General features: G+C 46.7%; 1 protein-coding gene across 1 annotated transcript in view; it reads left to right on the forward strand.

Annotated features, from left to right (window-relative positions):
- Nucleotides 1–244: 244 nt before the first annotated feature.
- Nucleotides 245–25,844, forward strand: part of EEF1E1 (eukaryotic translation elongation factor 1 epsilon 1) — a 50,997-nt gene continuing 25,397 nt past the window's right edge. Inside the window, exons 1-2 of the mRNA XM_085607244.1 lie at nt 245–468; nt 22,080–22,280. Of these exons, the coding sequence (XP_085463370.1) occupies nt 382–468; nt 22,080–22,280 (288 nt within the window). The 5' untranslated portion in view covers nt 245–381. The remainder of the gene's footprint in view (nt 469–22,079; nt 22,281–25,844) is intronic.

Below are 25,844 nucleotides of genomic sequence, written 5' to 3' on the forward strand. Positions count from 1 at the left end.
TAATTAGATGGAAAAACCTCAAAAGGTCCAGACATCATATCGGAAGTAAACGTATTTTCATTTGAAGAACATTGTCATTAACGTAAAAAATAAAATTTATGGATTATCTACTAAAAAATAAAGATTACATATTAAAGATAAATGCTTTCTAAAAAAAAAGTATGCGCTTTAGAGGAAAAAGCGACTGCAAACAATATAAATGTATGAAAGCTACGCACACGACGGCCGTTCGAAGATGGACGCCAGGCTAACGAACACTGAAGGGGAGGGACTCCCTTGCCATGCTGACGGGTTACAATGCTCTAGCACCGGTTTCTGTACAGCTGCTGCCTTGCCGACGCTGTCTGCTGTTTCTGGTTTCTTCCAGTGTAGGGGCTCAACATGGCAGTGTTAGAACTGTGCGCTCTGGAGAAATCTTTGGGGCTGAGGCAGGGGCACAAGTACAGCTCTCAAGGAGACAATGGCACGGTAAGATTGTTCATAGGCTTCTGTCTTGGGTGGTTTGGTCCAGAAGGAAGGGCTCCCAAACCACAGTCATTCATTCAGGCGTGTTCTTCTCTGGCAGGATGAGAAAACGCAACATTGAGAGCTGTAGTGTAGGCGCAGCGAGCGCACCCCCCCCCCCCCCCCCCCACACACACACACGTGTGATGTGTGTTACCTTGCTATGTTTTGATGTTTTGGAATGTTTTTCATGTGGGCCATAGCATGTTGTTTTTCTGGAGCCCCATTTGATGTGTTTCATTTCCATCGATTTGGGTATAATTTCCTGATTGTGTAAGGTTAGTAGAGCAATGCTAAACTTATAGTTCCAGGATGACTCATGTTGGTTAATTTGAATGTAAAACAAGATCGATCCTGCTAATGTGCTGTGTGTATGGATGAGTATGGTGAAAGACTACGATTTTATTTGAGGTGGATGATTGGTTCTTCGTTACCCAGCTCAGTAACTTTGCAGATTATTTTCTAGGCTCTGTTGCCAATCTATTAAAAAGCTAAAATACAAACTTGAGGGTGCGTGTTATTCTGCGAACCAAACATCTGTATTCCAAGATGGTTGTGCGGCAGGGGGAATGCTGTTGTCAAGTAATGGCTATGGTGGCATGTTATGTGCATGAGGGTGTTGGGGAGCAGGGTCTGTTGTGTTCTGTTTTAGAGATGTGATCTATGATTGTAGTTGGAAAAGTGTTGTGTAATGACTATATTTTTGGTTGGAATATGCTACCTGGAGTGCTAGTGGTAGGTTATTATCATGACATATCAGAAATGTGTTTAGAGTATGACTTTACAGGCTTTTACCCTCTCACACTGGGGAAGCTGCAAAGATATGAAAAGAAATGGGCCAAGATCTACCCCACAAACATACAAAAGGCAAACAGAACAAAATACCTCAGTCATTTACCATTCAAAAGCATCCTATAGCATTTTATTCACTCTCAGAAATGCCATTATCTATTGCTCCCAAATTTAAAAAAAACATTACTTTCTAAAACTCTGTTCTTTTCACTGTGCACATTAAGCTTGACTTAAGTATGTTAAGGAAAACATAAGACGGGCATATGTGAACAGTTCTCCATTGAGCTAGTTTGGGAATTAACAGTATTGGTCATGGCTTTGTTGCGGGGTGACAAAAACGCCCAGTAACGGAATAAACACACAGATCCTTCTTGGCAATGCAGAGACAGTATTTATTAACTGTCGCGACAGGGAGAAAAACACAACGGATTGCACCTCAGTCCTCCTCAGACTATCTCTGAAGGGTTTTCTCGAATACCTGTTTGTAGACAGGCCTTTTTATACAATTCAGTACAATACTTTATTAAACATAGTAAATAATAGTTGACTTGCAAGTTACAGATTTAAGATGGAAAAACACTCGGACATGTGACCTCATAACCCGGAATTTCGGAATGAAACCATTACACTTTCTTAATTATACTTCTGAGAATGCTTAATGACAGAGCATTCTTTGGCCTATGAATGTGTGTGTGTTTAATGGTAGATGCAATTTACTTGAAGTGTGTGCTGGTAGCATTGTGTGCCTAAGACCTTTGTGTGCTCAGAACTTAGTTTCTTCCTTGCACCCATTGTTTAATCAAGCACCTGTGAGCTTTGGGCTAATTCGATTATGAACCCATTGTCTAATAAGGCTGCAATCTATTTGAAGTTGCGGTGTGTGCCGATGTCGTAAATGCTTTCAAGTATTTTAGATATAATGGGGATCCTAAATATATGGGAACCCACCGACCTAACAGAAGTGGAGCAGCAATGGGTGGCACTGGGATACTTATTGGTGAAACTAGCTGTGGCAATGCTCTGGGGTTCCAACAAATTACCGCTGACGGTCGGTTGGGTGGCAGAAATGGATACATGTATGGTTGCAGAGAAAGAGGTCTACGAACAAAGAGGCTGACCTAAGAAGTGGGATAAAAAATGGGGAGGTTGGAATGCCTTTAGGGGGGGGGGGAAATATGTACCTCTCCCGCAGAAGATATGGCAATGAGACGGACTAGAATTGACGACCCCTTACATCCTTAACATCTGTTGTGAATAACGCCAATTCACTGTACTGTATGACTGTTGTACCTCATGATGATAATGTAACAATGATTCTGTGCTTTAACTTTAATAAAAAGTCCCCCACCCCCCCCCCCCCCAAAAAAGTATGTTCGATATGAGTTGTCCTTTAACTGAAAACCCTATCAGAAGAGGGTGTTGGACCCTGCTCAATTATAAAATCCCAAGTTCCTCTCTACATTGAAAAGAAAACCAGCACTTCAGAGGGATTTATGTCAAGTTATTTATTGCTCCATACAGTGACGCACTTTGGCAAACTACAGTTCCTAAGTCCACTTTAAACATTTGTAGAAGCAAAAACACAAAGAAAACACTGTGGGCCAGATTACGAGTCTCGTGGTCTGATGACCGCTAGATGCGTGGTGGTGGCGGATCCAGCCACCGGTGGTCTGACTAACCAATTGCAACTCGGTCAGTCATACCACACTAGGACTGCCGGCTCCGCCAGGAAACTGCCGTTCCCTGGCGTTGGTGCAGCAGTCAGAGGCTGCAATATCTTTGGTGGGACCGCCGTGGTCTTCCAAGCATATTACGAGTTTCCTCTCCACCAGGCTTTTCATGGTAGTTTCGCCCCCATGTTTAGCCGCACACAGCAGGGGTGTGCAAATTCTTTCAAATATGCCACTTGTCCAAGGGACAAACTGCAACTGAAATCTACTTGTCCAGTAGTTAAATCTAGTTGTCCATCTATTGCCTAATTCAATTACAGAATCTGGAATATACAGGGTGCTTGCTCATTTTGTTTTATTGAAAGTGCCAAACAAAATGAATGTTATACAATAAATAGGCTGAGATAAGCATCTTCCTTTTACTGAAAATATATATTGAAAGTGCCAAACAAAATGAATGTTATACAATAAATAGGCTGAGATAAGCATCTTCCTTTTACTGAAAATATATATCTGTGGTAAAGTGGGCCACTTTGTTTCATATTAGGAGTAGGTATTTTATGTTTTTACTTAGAATACCCTTTAATTCTGCTGGCACATAGTAGAGTTATTCCTATTGATGCACTAATTATAAGGATCTTTTTATTAGAATTTGATACCTGTGAAAACTAGGTTACACATAGACCATTGCAGTAGGTTCATTAACCCACTGATCTATAACTGCGATTGCAGCCTGTAACTGATAACGTACACAAATCTCTTTTGCTCGTTCTTTCTGGAAATACAGTCTGAGGGCTTGTAGGAGTACATTTTTGGTATTCATTTATTTGCAGTTTTTTATAGCGCAAACCAGACCCCAATGGGTGTTAGATCATTGATATCTGCAGTAGGTGAAGGAACCCACGTTTTCCTGACAAGAAATCCAACCTTGAGACCTGAAAGCTTAATGGGCATCTCTTGAGTGGTTCCTTAACCTCAAATATGTCAATTAGTACTGGCAAACTGCAGATTACAGGTGTAATTCTGCAACTTGCACTTTCCATGTGGCATGCCAATCACATAATACCTTATAACTTAGAGAACGTATTTACAATTCTGTACGTATTAAATATGTCAGTTATTTTTCCTTTGTCTCTGCTGTGCTAGGCCAGTAGGGTTCTCAAAAAGCACACTACCTTGTACTAGATTTCTTCATACTAGAATGTAGGGACACCTAGTCTCTCATTTTTCATAGTCGTAAACTATAGAGAACAAACATTTTTTAATAGTTTGCTAAATGTGCCTGCCTCATTTCCTAAACCGGCAGTCTCTTTTCATATCTTTCCTCCTGTTCTTTTTATTTCAGCTAATATATTTATGCTTTATTTACATTTACCGCTCTCTATTTTTATGCTCGGAGTAGGAGGAGGAATTACCATCATCCACAGGAACACTCTCTGAGTCTCGACCAACACCGACGACACCCTCAGCACTGCTGAACACCTGCACTTCCAGACCCACACCGACCCCAACACCACCCTCAAAGGTACCCTCGTCTACAGAACCCCCGGACCCCGACCACAGTTCAGCGACTCCATCGCCGACTTCGTCAGTACACACGCCCTCGCATCCACAGACTACATCCTTCTCACGGACCTGAACTTCCACCTCGAGAACAGCGACAACACCAACTCCACCACCCTGATCGCCAACCTCGGACTCAGGTAACTCGTCACAACACCCACCCACTCTGCCGGCCACACGCTTAAACCCATCATCTCCGCAAGCTCACGCGTCTCCTTCAACCACACCACCGAACTCCACTGGACCGACCATCGCTGCATCCACTTCACCTTCCGGAAACCCACCACGCACCACCGCACACAACAGATCCCCACCGCTGCTGGAGCAAAGTCACCGAAGACCAGCTAACCACCACCCTCGCCCGGAGCCCACCCACCGACACCGCCGCCCGCAACCTCAGACATTGGATCGACGACTGCGCCAACACCCTTGCCCCGATCAAGAAACCCTCCAACAGACACACCAGCAAGAAAGCCTGCTGGTTCACTGAGGACCTCCAGGCCTCCAAGCAAACCTGCCGAAAGCTAGAGAAGAAATGGCACAGTGAACAGACACTGGACAGCTACGCAGCCCACAAGAACGCCACCTGCAGACACCATCACCTCATCAGATCCGCCAAAAGGGCCTCCTTCAAAGACCGCCTAGACAGCAACGCACACAACAGCAAAGAGCTCTTCAACATCGTGAAGGAACTCTCCAACCCCAGCTCTAACACCAACGATATCCCACCTTCGCAAGACCTGTGCGACTCCCTTGCCACCTTCTTCCACCGCAAGATCGCAGACATCCACGACAGCTTCAGGATCATAACCACCCCAACAACCACTGAGACCTCCGTCCCCCCGCCCACCATCCACTCCGGATCCCCGTCAGACCCTTGCCCACAGCACATCTTCAACAAAGCCAGCACCACCATCGCACCCCATTTCCAGAAAGCCATCAACATCTCCTTCGAGACAGCGACCTTCCGGTAGAGCTGGAAGCACACAAAGAACAACGCCTTACTCAAAAAACTCAAGGCGGACCTCAGGGACCTCAAGAACTTCCGGCCCTGCTCCTGTTCCCGGCAAAGGTCATCGAGAAGACCGTCAACAGACAACTGACCCGCTACCTCGAGGAGAACAGCATCCTGGACCCATCCCAGTCCGGGTTCCACAGCAATGAAACTTCCTCATTGCCGCCACGATGACCTCAGGGCCCTGCTGGACAATGGAGAAACCGCGGCCCTCATCCTCCTGGACCGGTCAGCCGCCTTCGACACTGTCTGCCACTGCACCCTACGCACACGCCTCCACGTCGCTGGGATTCGAGACAAGGCTCTGGACCACCTCCTTCCTCTCCGGCAGAACCCACAGCGTCCGCCTCCCCCCTTTCTGCTCTGAAGCCACCGAGATCATCTGCGACGTACCCTAGGGCTCATCCCGACATTGTTCAACATCTACATGGCACCGCTCGCCCACGTTGGCCCACTGCATGACCTCAACATCATCTCCTACGCCGACGACACCCAGCTGATCCTCTCCCTCACCAAGGACCCCCTCACTGCCAAAACCAACCTCCACGAAGGAATGAAAGCCGTCGCCGAGTGGATGAAGAACAGCCGACTGAAGCTAAACTCGAACAAGATCGAAGTCCTCATCCTCGGCCCCACCCCCTCGGCCTGGGGCGACTCCTGGTGGCCGACCGCACTGGGAACAGCTCCAACACCCACCGACCACGCACGCAACCTGGGGTTCATCCTCGACTCTACCCTCTCCATGACAAGGCAGGTCAACGCTGTGTCGTCGTCCTGCTTCAACACCCTCCGCATGTTCCACAAGATCTACTGGTGGATCCACACCAAAACAAGAAGAACGGTCACCCAGGCCCTCATCAGCAGCGGGTTGGACTACGGAAACGCCCTCTATGCAGGAGCCTCGGCCAAACTCCTGAAACTACTTCGCAAGCCTGATCCTCGACATCCCTCGCCGCAGCCACATCACACCCCACCTAAGAGACCTGCACATGCTCCCGTCAACAAGAGGATCACCTTCAAGCTCCTAACACACGCTCACAAGGCACTCCACAACACCGGACCAGCATACCTCAACAGATGACTCTGCTTCTACACTCCCAACCGCCAGCTCTGCTCTGCCGACCTTGCCACCGTCCCCTCTCATCCGAAGAGCAACCTCCGGCGGCAGATCGTTCTCCCACCTTGCCGCCAAGACCTGGAACACCCTCCCCATCCCCCTACGGCAGACCCAGGACCTGCTAACCTACAGAAGACTCCTCAAGACCCCCCCCCACCCCTCCCACCCCAGCGCCTTGAGACACTAACGGGTGAGTAGTGCGCTTTACAAATGATCTGATTTGATTGATTGCTCATGTCCTGGCTTCTTTGTTTCCTTTTTGTTTTGTCCTCTTTCTATTTTCAGGTTTAGCCTTCGCAGTGCCTGTGCTGTCTCTTTGAGACATGCTGTGGGATCATTGCTTTTTCCTTTCTTCCTTCAATTGTCTTTTAAAAAATGCTTGCTTGCTATTAGTTAATCCTTGCTCTTTGTCCCTCCTTTTTAGGTCTCGCCTAGACAGCGCTTGCGCTGTCGCAAGACCTATAGTAAACACAAATATGGAGGGTAATTTCTCCTGTTGCTTACCATTGGTTGATTCTGGCATTGGTCCGGCTTATGTTTGGCTTTTGATTTGATAAGTCACTTCCGTTTTGCAGAAAGCAGCACCGACCAACTACAGTTTAGTTCCGCTGCTGGCTGTTATCTTTTCATCTAGGGCCTACTTCCTTGTTTACCAAGTGCCCTGTTGTGCGCTTTCATGTAATGGCGGACGCGCCACTTTGTTTTTTAACAAGCGCCCGTCAGCTTTTGTGTAATGCGCAACTTTGTTTACAAACGCGGGTCCTCGAAAGAAAAGTGCTGGCCGCTATTAAAATGCTGGACCCATGCATAATTCCATGGCACCCTTGGACCTCGGATCCTCATGCACCTTTGGATCTTAAATAACGCTGTGAAAGGCCTCACCCCTAGCACGGTGCCCGGTTTCATGGTATTCTTTCAATTAATGTGCTCGGGCACCACACTGCCGGTGTCCGCTTTCTTGGGTTTTCTTTTCATTAATTTGCTCCTGCGCTACCTAGCTAGCACTGTGCCCGGTTTCCTTTTTTAGGTCTCGCCTGACCCAGCGCATGCACTGGTCTGGCGAGACTTTTTGTGAGGGCTCAATAAATGCTACCATAGCCAGCCTAGAGCTACAGTGCATGTGCGCGCGCTTAGGAGCAGAGGCTGGCAAACCTCGTCATGATCATTAAGCGCCCGCGATCACTTTCACTTTCGCCCGCAATCACTTTCGCGGCGCCCCTTTGATGTTCTTGTTCAAAGAACATCAAAGAACATGTTGTTGTGTTAATGTTTTGCTGCGCCCGTTTGACTTACAATGTGCTTTCTCTTTCCACAAACTCGATGTTTCTGTTCCTTTATTGTGAGATGCTTTTAGTATTACTGTTTTGTGACTTAAAGAAAAATAAGGAAATGTTACTGTGAAACTGGACAACGTTCACAGTGTTTATTTCTGATCCCAGCGGCTGCTTCATGTCCGTTGCACCATTCAGGGAATCCTTTCGTTGGCGCTTTCATGAGGACATGAAGAGGAAGCTGGAAACTTTTGGCACATTCTCTTTAAAAGCTCAGCATGTTGGCGACTGGTTAATTTGACTTATGTAGCGCTTTAGATCTCAAAGCACTATGGTGGGTGCAGCAGTTACAACTCATGAAATATGGGGTGCAACTCACAAGGAGGGGGCAGGTTTGAGTGCACATTGGCTGCAATCGAACTCTTAAGATGATGGGCTGTGTATCCATTATCAGCACTCAGTCTTCGCCAAGTGATCTTGTTTGTTTTGTTGTTGTGTTAATGCTTTGCTGCGCCCGTTTGACTTACAACGTGCTTTCTCTTTCTACAAACTCGATGTTTGTGTTCCTTTATTTTGAGGTGCTTTTAGTATTACTGTCACACACACACAACCACACACACACACAAACAACCACTCCCCCAACCACACACAACCATACACACACCCAACCCCAACTGCACACCCCCAACTGCACACCCCCAACTGCACACCCCCAACTGCACACACACACACACACACACAACCGCACATCCACACACACACCTACAACCACAACCACACACACACACCACACACAACCATACACACCACACACACACAACCACACCCAACTGCGCGCACACAAGCACACATACAGCCACACACACACCACACCCAACCACACTCCCACAACTGCACCCGCACCCACACACAAGCACACACGCAGGCACACACAACCACACACACGCAACCACAACCATACACACAACCACACCCAACCGCACACACCCAACCACACATACAACCACACACACACAACCACACCCAACCCCACACAACCACACACAACCACACATACACACACACACACAACTACACACACACAACCACGCACACACACAACCATGCACACACACAACCATGCACACACACAACCATGCACACACACAACCATGCACACAACCACACACACAACCACACACACAACCACACACAACCACACACACACCAAGCATGGACATAGCCAATAGGTCTCGCCTTTGGGACCTTATAAGTGTTTAGCCACACAACAGTTGATGTGGTTGCATCAAGCATATTGTGCTGCATAACTAAATACTTAGAAGGTCCCAAAAGCGAGACCTATTGGCTATGCCAATGCTTGTTTTATTTGTAAATCTTTCCTGCCTTTCGCGTCCTTTTGCCACTTTGCCTTTTCCTTCTGACTCAGAAGATCTTTTCTACCTGCTGATGCTTTGTCAGCCTATTTCCTTTTCTAGCCACTTATTGCGACTTGCCTCTTCAATAACCTGCATGCCTCTCGGATTAACTGCTTCCCCTGCCAATGCCTCCTCTTCCTCACTGGTGCCATTGTATCTGCCCCACCTCTCCCCCCTGCTAGCAGGTTCTCTCTTCTCCTTCTCTCTATCCAGATCTCACCACAATCCATAATGACTCTCATCCATCCCCTATAAACACGTTCATCTCTCTCTGTTTGCTCTCCCTTTTTGCCCCTGCCACCCTCCTGCGTCCTCAATACTTTTCACGCTTGGCAGAGCCCTTTGACTCCCGCAGCGCAGCATTAGTTTTAGACACAGCTGTACATATTGAGTGCATTGCTGTCTTTAAAGGCTGCAAATCCCCAGGTTTCACATCCGCTTTCCTTTTCAGCATCACCTCACTAAAACTGTCCAGTTCACAATCATCTCCACATCTCACCAGGTTTTCCATTGCACTACATCAGTCAAATGCCACGAGGGCTTTACTTTTCACAGCATTCCTAATCTGACATCACCAGGGTTTGCCTTTTCATTATCACTCATCAGCAGAACTCACCAAGCTTTGCAGTTCACAATCAGTCATCACCACATCTCACTAAGGTTTTCAAGTTCACAATCAATCATTATCACATCTCTCCAGGTTTTCCATTTACACAATCATTCACTATCACCTCACCACGGCTTTCCTTTTCACCATTCACTCACCACGGCTTTCCAGGTTACAATCAATCATTATTACATCTCACCAGTGCTTCCTTTCCACCAAGCGCCATGCTTTATATTTAAGCATAATTTTTTAATTACTGTGCACGGGCGCCGGGCTTTGTGTTAGCACGGCACCCGTTTTTAGATCTTGCCTGCGCGCATGCGCTGCTATGCCAGGCTTCTAGTCAGGACTTCCATCTCACACATCTTTACCTCATGTTATTTTTTTTTTTCCGGCCTCGCAAATGGCCAAAGGCTCAGGTATGTCCCGCCTTATCTTTAAATGTTCCCTCCCATAGCCTATGTGTCATGGGAGCGAGCAGGGGCGCCATCTGTTTCCAATTATCGCTCTCGTGTTAATTGGAAACAGATGGCGGTCACGCTGGTTCTGGTGCACTTTTGCTCCAAACGCGACGCTTTTGCTCGGGACACACTGAGGACGGGCTACAGGCGAGACACACAAAAATAATGAACAGGAACCCAAAAAATCAAAGTCTGGGGCTGGGAAACTACAGAATATTTGATAGCGGTTAAGGAGCTCACCTTAAGCATGGTCTGTGCGCGAGGGTGTCTTACAAAACACCCTACGGTGACTCATTATATGGAAGGGGCAGGTGCGCTCACCTTGAACACATATGGACTCTGCGCGCTGTGTTTGGACACTTCTTGCATAATTAATTAATACACACTACACAATAAAACTAGGCACCCCAGGGGTTTATTGAAACTTGTGTACAAAATGAAGGCCAAATGTTGGAGGGCTGAAGGGGACAACTCAGCGATTCATCCTTCAGAACCCGATTGCATGCGTTCGAGAGCGCCATCGCCTGGGGAGTGACAGGCCTCTTTCGTGGAGACGGCGAAATGCGTGTGTTTTTACACTTTGAATAAACACCGCTTCTCGCCGGACGTAGATAATTAAGTGGCGTTTACTGGCAGTGGAGGGCAAACAATAAACGTCGCTGGGGTGCAATTACTGCCCAGTAATGGCCCGCCAGCCGTCGCCTCTCTGTGTGTTCCTCTGACGGCCCACGCTGCTTTTATTGCCCACTTCCTCTCAACGGCACCTCTTCCAGGGACCCACCTACAATCTCCTCCCTCCTCAGCCCGGAGCGGGCTCCGGGGCAGCCCTGTTGAGTGCTCAGTGGGGCTCTCCTCCGTGGCCTTCTGGACGCTCTTGATACTGAGCACCAGCAGCCTGCTTCCAGCAGTGAACTGACGAATACAACATGCGATATACATGTATGTACAGGCACGCAACACCCATTGGGCTCAAAGGGCTTTAGCCCCCCCATTATGTGTGTCATCCCAGACTGAGACAGCTTCCCGGGCACACACACAGCCGCACCGGAGTACTTCACAGGTCTTTAAAAGACCATTTACTTGCTAACAAGGCTTTGTTGTGTTTTCACTCCTTCCTAGAGCCCCTGCATCTCCACTCTGCATATTGCTGGGAGAGTCACCCCCGCCCCCACAAAATGTTTGCTAGCCCCCCCCCCTGAAATTTGGCTCTAGTTGCACCTCTGTGTATGTATGTACACGTACGTGCCGTGTGAATGCCATGGGGTGGCACGATCATACGACCATCGAGCCCATGGGTGGGGGGTTTGTGAATAGCACCAGAATCCAGAGAATGCATTACTGGGCCATAATACGCAAGCGTATGTATGTTTATTTTACAGCTGGGCCCGTGAAAGCCCTCCGCCATAGATACTGTCAACACAGCTTCTAGGCTAAGCTTCCTTATCCCCTCCAGTATGGATGCGCCCCTGTGCCTGAAACTTTAAGCGGTAACAAATAGTGAGGATTGTTAGAAATGTTCAGTGGCTTCGCCCAAGGGAGGGGTGAAGGGGTAGTTACCTCCATAAGGGTGCCACGATGCACGTAGGTGGCAAAGTTAGCAGTGTTTTGGGGAGAGGGAGGGGAGTATCCGTCAGCGTCTTTCCCCATAGCACTTTATGATATGTTTTCATGCAGCGCTTTAAATCATGATGCGGACTCCTAAGCGCTGTGGACTGCAGCGGCCATTACATGTGCGCCTGGCGTAGGGCCAAGAGATGCCGGGCTCTCTGTGCTTCCAGCACTCAGATGGCAGAGGTGGGGTACGGCTCTATCCAGTGGAGTCAACAGACCACTGTACCCCCCAGGGTTCCCTTTGACGCATGTGTGTCCCCCAGCAGCGGCGGAAAAATAACACTTCAGAAGGCACATAATGTTCGTCCTTCTCGCCCCTCAAGACCCCCAGGCTCCCGGTTCAATCATTCGTCCTATTAAATGGGGGCACCCCAGGAGGGACTGGCTGCCCCTCTCTTCTTGTGAAAACCAGCATTGGCATAGCCAATAGGTCTCGCCTTTGGGACCTTATAAGTGTTTAGCCATGCAACAGTTGATGTTGTTGCTCCAAGGATATTGTGCTGGATAACTAAACACTTATAAGGTCCCGTAGGTGAGATCTATTGGCTATGCCAATGCTTGTTTATATTTACAACGTGGGCGGAGCGCTTTATATATAATCACGGCCCCTGCTTCTATGTTTTAAAAAAGCAATAGCTTTAAGTCTCGCAAATGCAACAGGTCTCGCATTTACCTGAGCTTGAGCTATTAGCATTGGAAATGACATAGCATTTTATTTATGTTTTGATTTTTGAAACGTTAATAAAACGCATTGTCATTTACAACGCCAGTTGCTTAAACTCCCGTAATTGTGAGACCTATTGCTTTGCAAATGCTTGTTGTGTTTTGTTTCCTCCCACGGAGTCCCGCCCAATAACCGGTATGTTTACGCTTCTGTGTTGGTTTCGGGTACAATTTCTTTATCCGTTTCCTGCTCATGGTTGTTTGTGTCTGCACCCGGCCCCGCCTCACGTCAGTCCTTCTTTGTGTTTGTTAATCCCTCACAGCCAATGGGCAGGATGGAGCTTGAAAGCGTTATTTTTTACTCTATACAGAGCGAACCTTGCGCCTCTGTTATTATCGTGAGCGCTTCCCCTGTGGGCTTTACTCAACGTGATTAAACACTGTACCGCATTAATTCTGCCACCAAAATGTTTAAAATGACACTAAATGCCTGATAAATGATCAAAAGCACTGCAATAGACAAATGCACCCTGGAAAGAAAATATTCAGCAACCTGTGGCATCACAGATATCGTTCAGGAAGCATGGCTTGTATGCTTTGAGTAGGATGGTGTAGCAGATCTGTAACAGGTCAGTGGACTGATACATACATGGCCAGAGCTGCCGACTTTGGAACTGGAACCAAGTTCGAGCCTCGATGTCTGCCCAACATCATGTGATTCTGGCCATATCACTTAATCTTCCTGTGCATTAAAAAAAACATGAATGTGTAATGTAACTGGTGCTCATATAAAGCGCTCCAATACTTTTGGATCAAGTTCGCGCTATATAAAACTGCAAAATATAAATGCAGATACGGGGGCCTCTCCCCACTAGTTTCACCACCTGCCATTTGCGAATAACATCCTCCCAGACTTGCTGTAGGCTGCTTAATCCTCAGCTCTGTTTTTGATCATTTATTAGAATTGCTCCCGATATCTGCTTCAGGAATTTATGAATTTCAATTTTTTTTAATGCGACCAGTCTGACGTCCTGGTCTTCCCTAACTTGAAGCAATCTCCATCTTTGCCCACAGTTCGCTCGTCACAGTCAACCGTGCAACACGTTTTACTCATTTACACAAGGCGCCTCAGTGCAGATTGCGCAGCAGTAGCATGTTTACATTTTGTTGTTGCAGCTTGTCAGTTCCTCGGAGGGGCATAAGCATTCCACTGCATGAGAGCATGTCTTAGTTTTTTTTTTTTAAATATCTTTTTATTAGATATAAACAAAGACAATAACATTCGGCAAGCAGCATGTACGGGATGTTCATAATAACACATATGGCGATTGCATTTAGGCAACATTAAAGATTTGGTCGATATCAGTTATTCATTGAGGGGACATCAAGGAGACAATGGTTCATCATCCGAGGGTTGCACAGGGGCCACATAGATCCCTCCCCGGTAGTTGTTCCACTCACACCACACTGCTGACCACTTCCTGGGGCATCCTCGTGCCACATAGACCGTTTTCTCCCTGAACATACACCAATCCAAGTTCCTTTTCCAGTAGGCCAGAGTTGGCGGGGCATCCGCCCCTCACATTTGGGCTATGTCTCTTTTGGCCACCACTACACCCAGCTTAGCCCAAAACCTCTCCACACTCAAGTCGGTGGGTCCCCACATATTAAGGAGGCATCTTTTAGCCTCTGGACGGATGTTCTTATGCAGCACTTCCCCCATCACCTCCTGTATCTCCCGCCAATACTTCTGTATCTGTTCACATTCCCAGAGTATGTGGAGGAAGGTACCTACGTGACCACAGCGGCGACTGCAATCCTCCTCCTCCCCATGTGAACCAGTTTGGGCCCAGTGATGTATGTTCTGTGTAATATTTTGAGTTGGACCAGCCTTAGTCGTGCTGAAATCGCCACCTCTCAGGGCGAGGCGACCGCCACTCCTCATCATCAAACTCAAGTCCATATCTTCCTCAACACTCGTGCAATCGTTCAAGGGGATCCGCGGTGTTGTTGATCAATTTTTTTATACGTTAACGAGATTCCTTTCTGTGGAAGATAGCCATCGAGGAAACTATCTTCAAGCGGTGGGGACTCAGGGTGGACTGTGCCCTTCTGCAGGGTAGCGGCGTTAGCATGGCGAATCTGCAAGTAGCGGAAAAATTCGGAGTAAGAGAGCTCGAATTGCTGCTGGAGAGTGGCAAAAGTGACCATATCTCCCTTCACCCAATAAGATCCCATTTATCGAATCCTTTTGAGGTACGGAGGTTACTCAGCCGGTCCGAATCCCACAGAGGTGTTGCCAGCGTGCGCTTCCAGTCCCAACCTAAGCTTTTGTTAACAGTGTGCCAAATCAGAACAGAGTGTTTGGTTGGGCTGGTTAGGGGGAGTTTCCTGGGATTTGAATACAGGGCTCTATTGTAGTTCCCGCCAGGCAGCAGCCATCTATCCACGGTAAAACCCGGGTCCTCGGGCTGTCGGTAGGTGCCCTGGTTGATAGTCGCCAAGTGGGAAGCCCAATAATATTTCCGGATATCGTGGAGACTGATACCTCCGTCGTACCAGTTCAGGACTAATTTGTTAATTGCGATTCGGGGCCTCCCATCCCACAGCTACTCTCTCTGTAATACTTCAATTTCTTGAAAATATCTTGCTGGAAACGGATCTGGGTAATTTTGCAGGGCGTATAGCAGACGGGGCAGGGACATCATTTTAAATAGGGCAGCTCTGCCCAGCAGAGAAAGCGTTAGTGTCTTCCAACTAGCAATATCGCGTCTCAGCCTCTGCAAGGGTGGGGACAGGTTTAGCTCATACCGGAGTTTAAGATCTGTTGTAATAAAGGTCCCAAGGTAGCGGAAGCCTTCCCTCACCGTCTGCATTGGGCAATTTCTGGGCATTGCAGGAGACTCATTTCCTAGGACATATATGAGAGACTTGTTCCAATTGATCGAGTAACCCGAATATCTGCCGAATACTGTAAAGATATCCAATACGCAGCTTAGAGACATTTTGGGGGAGGCTAGGTAAAGGAGTACATCGTTGGCATAAAGCGAGATGCAGTCCTCCCAGTCTGCTGACTTCCGCAGTCCGCGAATCACCGGATCGCCGTGGATCCAGGCCGCCAATGGTTCCAGCGAGAGGGCAAATAACAGGAGCGACAGCGGACACCCTTGTCTGGTCCCCCGACTCAGTTGGAATGTGTCCAATCTCTTGTTATTGACCACCACTTGGGCCAGTGGTTCCGAGTAGAGGAGCCTAACCCATGCTATAAAAGCAGGCCTGAACCCCATTTTGGCAAGAGCAGCTAGGAGGTATGGCCATTCCATGGTATCGAATGCCATTGAGGCGTCTATGGACACAATTACGTCTGACTCGTTGATAGTTTCAACCCTCCCCAGCACTCGCATTAACCCTTCGCAGATTAAGGGTCGTGTTGCGGTAGGGCATAAAGCCCGACTGGTCCGGGTGAACCAGGGTGTTTATCACCCGAGACAACCGAGTGGCCAAGAGTTTGGCAAGGATTTTAGGTTCTGCGTTGAGCAGGAAGATGGGTCTGAGGGGGGTGCACTTGTTCCTGGGTTTCCCTTCCTTGTGGATCACGACCAGTGACGCCAGGCGCTGGTCCGGAGAGAGAGAATTCCCACACTCCTGCTCTCCTCAAAATGGCGCGGAGATATGGGGCAATTTTATCGGAACGCAGTTTGTAAAGCTCAATGGGCAACCCTTTGGGCCCAAGCGCTTTCCCCGAGCGGAGGTTCCTGATTGCCTGGGCTATTTCGTCATTGTTGATGTCGCTAACTAAGAAACATTTGTCCTCTTCCGAGTGGGTGGGAATACGGATATCTCGAAGGAGGTCTATACAGTCCTCCTCGAGGAAGGATGAGCCTGATTGGTATATCACGTTGTAGTGCTGACGAACTCATTCACGATTTCAAGAGGGTCTGTGATTACTCTGCCTGCCTCGTCCGTCAACTCTGGGTCGAGCCAATTAGCCCATTCCTTCTGTCCAGCCAGGTCAGGAGCTTGCCAGCTTTCTCACCCCATTCATCTCTCTCGCTCCTCCAAGTCCTAGCCCGGTCAGTGTCAATACTTTTATATTCGTCTCTTTTCAGTTGTAGGAGGTGAATTGTTTCTGGACACATTTCCTCAGCGGGACAGTCCTCAAGACGGAGGATCTCTCCCTCTATATTGTCAAGATCTTTTTGTTTTTCTTTTTTAACTCCTGCGATCAACGAGAGAGCCTGCCCCCTAATTACCAATTTGAATGCCTCCCACAATATTTGGGGGGTCTCGACCGAGCCCTGGTTCTCTTGAAAATAGTGATCTATGGCGAGCAGGAGCCCTTGGCGGACCAAGGGGTTGCGGTGGAACCAGGGACTGAGGGTCGCGATCGTACCCACCCGTGTGTCGCCCAGGACCAATCTGACCCATACCGGGGAGTGGTCAGAAATACCCCGCGCCAAATGTCAAATCTCGCGAATGTGCGTTGTTTGAGATGCTGGGGTTAGGAGGTAGTCAATGCGAGAGAAGCTGTTTCTAAGCACTGTAAATAAGTTGTTACTGTTGCCCATATTAATGAAGCACACGTTACCTATCTACCAGAAAAATGGGAGGCTGAACTTCCTGCAGATCATATTTCTGTGGCATACGGTTAATTCGGTTAGCCAGTCTTTCGGCATTAAGGTGTAGCCTGTATGCAGGGCTGCTTAATTATACGTCAAGAGTGGGCCAAATTATGCATCAGAGTTTAATAAATTATGCAGCAATAAAATGCACATTATGCTGCATAATTATGATCGAATCAGTTTTGTCATTTTTGCACATGGTAACACTGTCTGGACAAAGGTTTCTCTTTATTAGCACTAGTCTAAAACCAAAAATACACCAATATGCAGTTTACAGCTGAACGGTCTACATTTTACTCCTGTTCAATATGTAGATCATTCTTTATGGTAGTAGCCCCCAGACACACAAAGGTGTTTTTAGGTATTTACTACTAAACCGTGGCTAAAAGGTATTCACAAACCAATAAGTCTCAAAAGCGAGACCTATTGGCTTTGCCAATACATGTTTAATCTACATTCTTCGTACTCCTGTTGTCTTTTTGCCTCCCTCATGCATGCATGAGTGCTGGAAAGGGCCATGTGGAGTAGAATCCTCTTGACAGAGCAGCTGTCGATCGTAGACCTGTTGCAATATCAGAACAGAAGGCATCTTCCCAACCGCACCTACACCCTCACACACGCACCTTGCAGAGACACACAACCTCATGAAAATCATTGCGCACATCATGCAGACACGCTAAACCACTTTTCAGAGGCCCACACATTCCAGCAGAGGCGCACTTGCAAGCATACGCCCCTGCCTACACAGAGACACTCTGCTGACACAAACACGCAAAGACATACACTGGAGACCACGCACTCCCTCATGCACGCCCTCCTTCAGACACCTAGTTTTTCTCACGACTGGTTGCCTGTACTGTGAGGAAATAACAGGTATAGAAATGCTCCCCTCTTCTTGAAAAGTGCTTTCTCCTCTGTCCCAGCAGAGGGTCTATGAAGCTGCTGTCTCAGTGGTGGGCAGCAGAGGCTGGCTGCAGACAAGTTGGCCGTGTCACCGTTTCCTCCTGATAGAGACATCTGTAATCCATACCGAGAACAATTCTGTTTCTTGTCACCGAGGATAACATATTGGTGTATTATACAACTAATTAATCAAAGGATTGACGATTACTATTCCCACAACACACTACTCTACTAAATGAAAATCCAAGACTGGAAATGGTATCCACAAGGAACAGTTACCAACACGATACAGAACAAAACGTGCGTACTTAATTCTGAGAGCAAACAACGATAATTTAAACAAAACGCCATTGCTTTCTAGTTCCTTACCAGAAAGTACAAGTCTGTGCATGCTACCGACTGATAAGAATTTACAGATTTCAATTCAACGGGAAGCATCTCGTCCAAAAGGTAACCTTTGTGCTAATCTTTCAGATTTTGCAAGATACTACCCTGCCTGACCGTAACACCTTGCACTAAGAGAAAACAGACGGTTGTAAAAACTGATTTGTTCTCAGGACGAACATAAATGGCCATGGTGTAACTGTGGTAGCATTGAACGGGTAGTCTAATGTGTGAACACAATTGGGCAACATATGTAAGGGGAATGGTGCTGTGGTGTCGTGTAGTAATAGTTAGTCACCTGCAAAATGTCTGCGCTATGTAAAAATCTTGTCTGTGTCTGTTCTAATAAACTCTGATGTCAATAATAATGGGCTACGTTATTTGCTACAAACTAGAATGAAGCATGATCTCCTAAGTATGCTAATTAGAAGCCCTGTGCTAGCAGGGAAGAAAGAGGGTGTGTAGAGGTGGGGTGCAGTGGGCCTCAAGGGGCAGTGCACTGGCGGTTTGAAATCATTTGTGACCCTGGAGTTAATAATGTATGGCAGTGCAAGTGCAGCAGAGCATCTGAAATAGAAATTTACAAACTCAGGAGTCCTTGGGTAGAGTGTGACTGGCACCAGGAGTTAACAAGAAAGTGGTACCGCTGGCTTACTGTCATTTCATGCTTAGTTGTCCATCGGACACAATAGGCAATAACACTCCTTGTAGTTTTCAGAGATTTACAGTTTTCGGACATCAGGCGATACAAATCCAACACTCTTGCACTAGCTGGAGGGGGAATAGAGCTTCTCCAGGCAGTGGAAGTGTATTGATTGCATTCCTACGATTAACACTTTAGTGATGGAGGATGGAGACAGAGCTACCCTTAGAAATTCATTGTGGTCATTCTTAGATGCTGATTAGTTCTCCCTGAGCACTTCCAGGGGTAGTACTGCAGTTTCTGGTGTTTTAGATGGGGATGTTTCTAGGTAAAGTCTCCCTTTTATCTGTCCCTGCTTACTGCTTAAGGAAGGTTGGTGACAGCCAAATGCAGAGATCTCACACGTCCTGGTGCCCTCAATTTAGATATTCCTGCTAGGAGCCAGTGTCATTGCTACCTGCTGCGAGAGCCATCACCTTGCACAGAGGTTGTGTCTGAGAAGGAACCAGAAAATGACTTTTGAAAGAAAATCAACCCAAGCTGGTACAGAAAGCTTAGACAGTGGATCCATAACCCATGTCTGAATTAATGAGCATAAAAGTGGGATGAAAGTCTGTACTTTCAGCTAGAGGAGCTGCGGGTCTGGCTTGAAGGCTGTGTACCTGCAGATAGAATTAAGGAGAGTGCCTGTCCCAGCAGGAGCAGAGGCTGTTGAGGAAAGAAGCCCAGTGTGTTACCGTTGTGAGGGACACACACAGGAAGTTGACCAAATTCAGGAACAACCCATGTTTGGGTTGTCCCAGAGTATGTGTAAAAATGAGCCCACCATGTCACATCCCCTAACGCAAAGAGCTGTATCACACTGGCACAGATGGTGTAGTAAAGAAACAGAGTAATGGGATCTGTGCAATATCCGTAGTTGTATCCTACAGAAACAAGCCCTTATGGCTATTTTTCTGGGGCTCTGAATTGCCTCCACCCAGTCACCGTCTTCAATAAGCCCTATGTCTCCTTCCCAAGCTTTTCGCAGGGAACGCAACTGGTCAGGGGAGTAGTTCATTATTTTCTTGTATATCAGTGAGATCGCTCTCCTTGGCATTGGATCTTGTGGTAATCCGTCCTCCAAGGGAGTAATCTCTGGCAGTTGCTCTCTCTCCGGCACATGGTATTGTATCGCGTGTGCCAACTGCAGGTATTTAAACTGTTCCGTAACCCCCATTTCGGATTCTTCCTGTAGTTCTGCAAAGGCCAACAGTGTGTCCCCTCTTTTTCTGAGGCACTCAATATCTATCCGTTCCCATTTACGGAAGCCTTTCAAATTCCCAACTTCCCACAGGAGATCACTGTCCCATAACGGAGTCCTGTATCTCAACATGCCTTCCCAGCAGCAGTCTTGATAGTTTGTTAGGTCGAGCCTGGCAGCGTATGCGCTGCTCTGTGAGGCATGCTTCTGTATTTGAGTATGGTTTTGAAACCCCTGCACACTCTCAGCCCATATTTTTCATTGGCTTGTGTAATTCTTCTTTGTAAATGCTGGCTTCTGATTCCTTAATAGGCTTGTTAGTCCCTCCTTCGTACCGCCTTCTCTTCATTTGTAACCTCCAATGAGGACTGGCCCTTTTACTTCTGTTATTACACGGTATGTCTTATTTAGTCTGTCAGCACTATTTTCTTTAATGAGTTTCTCCTACTTCAGACACTACAAGCTTTCCTTCAACGCGCCATGCACGCTTTCACCCAGCATCCCGGGACAATGGCGCCCGCTTCTTTGGAATGAAATGGGTCTCGCATTTACAAGAGTTTGAGCTATAGGCGTTGTTTATTTATGTGTTAATTATCAAAACAGATACATAAAGGGCATTGTCATTTACAATGCCAATAGCTTAAACTCTCTTGCTTTGCAAATGCATGTTATTCTATAGGACTGACGGGTAACCTCTGTCCCTCATCGCACCCCGATCCACTCGGTAAGTCAGATCCTCTATGTCCACAAATACCCTCTCACTCAATGAGCTCAGTTGTGCCGCCCAATACTATATCTGAATGTCGGGGATCGCCAGCCCCCTTCATACAACCCCCGTTGAAGCTTACTGAGGGAGATCCGTGAACTTCCCCCATTCCACAATAGTTTGCGCAATTCGCTATTCACCTTACAGAATAAAACACATTGCACCCTATATGGGTTATTTTGCAGGACGTACAACATGCTGGGGAAGGTCTGTTAGCATGTCTAGATTGCTGAACTGTTGCAAAATGAAAGTAGAACTCTGATTTAATCAGTGAAGGCCCAGGAAAGATGTTGACATGTAAGAATTCATATAGTAAGAAAGGTGTCTGCATGTATCAAGATTGTACGTTTCTGTTTACTGCACAAACATACATTTGGTGTTTATTAAGGAAAGTTTCACTTTTTTGTTTTTTTTGTTTGTTTTTGTTTTCCTAATTTCAGTTGATTTAAATATGCTTGTTTTTGCAAATTCGAACCTACATAAGTAAAAAAAACTTAAACTTATTAAAACATTTTTTACCAAGCTCTTAAACATATTTTTATTCTTATCCATGAAAACCTTCACATAAATAATATTTATTAAGACCAACTTCTCGGTGTACATGTCTTTTTTTCTGTGTTTCAGGTGCAGTCTCTAGTGATGTGATGGTCTCAGTCTTCAGTTGATTTTTCGCAGAGAGAGAGTGAATCTGATAACATTTGCATTTCTCTCATTGCTTTTCGAAATCTGATAACCTATTTTGACTTATTTTTTTCAAGATTTGCTATCTGCACATGCCCACCCGTTTCCTCTAGGTTAATAAAACTATCTTCTTTATTTTGCCTTTTAGGTTCCAGTGCTTCAGTCAAACAATGGTCCAAGTTTAGTTGGACTGGCCACCATAGCAGCCCATCTAGTGAAACAAGCTAAGAAAGAACAACTTCTTGGGAGCTCAGCCGAAGAAAAAGCTATTGTACATCAATGGCTCGAATACAGAGTGACTCGGGTTGACAAACCATCCAGTAAAGAAGACATCTGTACTATGCTAAAGGTAATCAGGGAAGTCACTTAATCTTGGTAGTTTGTTATTGTTTGTTGTTAGTCATTGGCATATCCCTTTGGGCCTGACAACGAGTTTGTCGGCATGGGAGCAGACCGCTATGCCGGTGGCCTGCCCCCGCATTGACAAACCCTTCTGCCCACCTGATTATGAGCTTGCTCATGTCTGGGATTTCTTTGGGGCGGTGCCTCTGAAAATGGGCATCGCAATAGGAACGCCCCAAAAAAGTTCCTCCACAGTATGGACTGTAAAGTCCATGGTCGTGCAGGTACTAGGGTGCATGGACACATGGAGGCCCATGTTGTGCTCCATGTATGCATCACCATGCAAATGGGTAACAGGAGGCCCTGTGGGGCCCCCTAGGTTTTAGGACCGCCACCTTTTCATGGAGGAAAGACCTCCAAGACACCGCTGGCAGTCCTAAAACTCGTAATATACATGGCAGTGCCGCAGCAGCACCACCACTCTGACCGCCGCCCCACTGCCAGGGAACAGCAGATCCCTGGCAGGTGCAATGGCGGTCCGATCGCCAAAGTTGTGATATGGCAGCGGTGGCTGGACTGACCCCCCCGCCCCCCCTCCCCTCCCCCGGAGTCTGGCAGTCTGCGGATTGCCTAATGAACATCAGTCTTGGGTCCTGCTCCAAGAGGAACAGCCCCCTCCAGATGAGAACACAAGCAACCCCAGACCAAGCAGATCTAAGCAATACTTCATTGATTGGGCCTAACAAGGCCGAAACTTGTCTAGATTCGCTTGTGTTTCTTTTTGGAGGGGGCCTCTTCGGGCATTTCGAGATTGACTCTTCCCTTGAGGATTAGGCTCAGTACAGTTTTGCATAATATGGGTCTTTGACTTGAATGGCACAGTGGGTGATAAACAATGGGTTGGAATGCTCCCCGAGCGATTGGAAGTGACTAGACTATTTGCAAGCATTCCTCTTATCACATTTTGTGTGATTGATGGTATCTGTGAGTAGAACACCAAGCAGGCCCATGTAAAGGTTTAAGATGATAGGAGACAGTATGGCACCATGGAAAACTCTGCAAGTGATGGGGATCTTTTGGGACCTTCTAGTCCACAGATAAAAATTGACCGCTAACTGTGAAGGTTCTAGTAATTACTGCACCAGGAAATAAAGGCTGTGGTCTTTGTTATTCTGCATTGTAGAGTATTTTTAGTAATGCATAATTGTGAGAAACAAATCCTGGATGACAACCTGGGAGCTCACAACACTTACAGTGGAGCTCTATGAGCTTTGGTTTGACCGTTTGCAAGCCTCACCTAATACCTCAAAGTTGTTTTCCCCACACTTTAAAGTTAAAACATGCAGCTTATTAAGAGCAATGTTTAGATCACAGATGAAGTACAATTGGCTCATACAGATTGGTGCCTCCTTAAACATGACTGGGACCCTGGATCCCCCAGGGCCCATGACAATAAACTGTTATGGGAGCTGAGACTGCAATATAGAGGTTTTGGGGGTTTTGTTTTAATAGTTTCCTATTACAGCCTTGCTATTTGATGAATTTATTATATAATGCATCTGGGTTCAGTTCACTAAACTTCCACAATATTCTTCAGAACTTAGTTATGTTGCTATGACCTCGTATGGCATCAAAAATTTAGGGAGACTACTATCCCCATGGCGTACACTAAATGCAGTCCTGGGAACTGTGAGTGAACCAACAGTCTGTTTACCCTGAGACGACTTGTATGCGTTGTGGTCAAACTAACCGCTGCCTGTCTTCGAGTTCAACCAGGGCATCTTATCTCCTTCTACCCACTAAGTCTTTCTGCCTTTTGTGGACCAAACAGTTCAAGGTATGTTCCTGTCTCATGCCCCGAATCCAGCACAGATTGTAAATATGCCAAAGGAGTGGATACCTCTGAACTGCCATTATAGTAACTTGTAATTCCTTTTTTTTGCTGAAAATCAGTTTTTATTTTATTCGGTATATCAGTGTACAGCAATACATATCAAGTACAGAACAGAGTAGTCCCCCTCCAACTCTTCCCCTCATAGGCAGCCTCTGGTCCGTCCGTGGGCTATACATGACTCGAATGTGACCAGTTAGTAATCCCAGTGCCCTTTAAAGTCCGTCAGCACCTGTCCACCCCCCAACCCCGCAGTCTTTTCCCCCTTCAAAAAAAAATATTATATAACTTATGTCGGCAGCCCTCTGTATTTCACCCAGTTACCCCAGGCTTTGTCCTATTTACCAGGACATCCCCCACACTTGATAAATTACTTTCTCTGCTGCACAACACCAATCCAGGTCTTGCTCCCAGTCCTTTACTGAGGAGGCTGCGAATTTCCACACATTTTGGCAATATTACTCTTAGCCACCATGTCGGCTAATATTATCCAGTTTTATATATCTTGACCATTTCAAGTCCCCCATTACAGTTAACAGGTTCCATTGAGCCTCCATCGGGACTGTTTGTCCCGCCACTTTGGACATCACCTTCATAGACCCCCTCCAGAATCTCTGCAGCACAGGGCAACTCCACAGTGTATGAAAAAAGGTACCTTCCTCCCCACAACCTCTTACACATGCAGCTGAGTAAGATTTGCCCATTGGAAAAAGTCCCAATCTGGTTGTGTATGATTTGTGTATTATTCTAATTTGTACCAGCCTGACTCCGGTCCTAATACCAACTTCTGGTGGGCTCTGTTTGACTTCCAACCAATAGTCCTCCTCTAGGTTCCCAACATCCCCCTTCCCATTTGTCCCTCAGGTCTACTAGCGGGTCTGGGGTATTGTTCAGTATTTTTTTATATGTGGGAGGTTGCCATATCTGCTATTGGGTCCTCTAGGAGTCTGTCTTCCAGTGGTGTGTATTCTGCTATGCACTCTCCCGATTTTATATGTGCTTTTAGGGCATGTTTCAGTTGAATCTATCGAAATTTCTTGGTGACCGACATCTGATATTCTGCCTGTAGTCTCTGGAAGGCTGCAAAAATAGGGTGACATCTCTCCCCATTTCTGGGCGCACTGCGATAATGTTTGCGTACCAGTGACGCGGTAAGTTGCTCCAGATTTCATCAATATTTATATTAATTTAGCGGGAAGACATTAGTTATGCGATGAGTTCACAGGGCAAAGGGTTTGCAATATTTTTAACATGCACAAACATGGATTATCTATGAATATGCATTTTTTACAACATTGTTTTTTCCTTAAATTGTAAAGTACCCCTGACGAAGGGCCAAAAATAGGCCAAACATTCATTGGGTTATTGGAATGAACTGATGAGGATGATTTACATACACTCCCAGCTACTGAATAAGGCCTGGATTGGCATTTCTGCAGCTTTTAAGGTTACAGTGATCATATGTATAAGGCCTCTCATGTGACTAATGGACAAACCATGATTATTGTGTAAAACTTGGTGTAACTGAATAAATATTGATGAAATCTGGATCAACTTACCGCGTCATTGGTACGCATACATTATCGCAGTGCGCCCGGAAATGGGGTGATATGTCGCCCCATTTTTTTCCAGTGTTTCTCATATTTACGTGGCTTCAGGGCAGATCATGATTCTGGGCTT

The sequence above is a fragment of the Triturus cristatus genome, chromosome 5_2 (genome assembly GCF_964204655.1).
Source record: "Triturus cristatus chromosome 5_2, aTriCri1.1, whole genome shotgun sequence".
Lineage (NCBI taxonomy): Eukaryota > Metazoa > Chordata > Amphibia > Caudata > Salamandridae > Triturus > Triturus cristatus.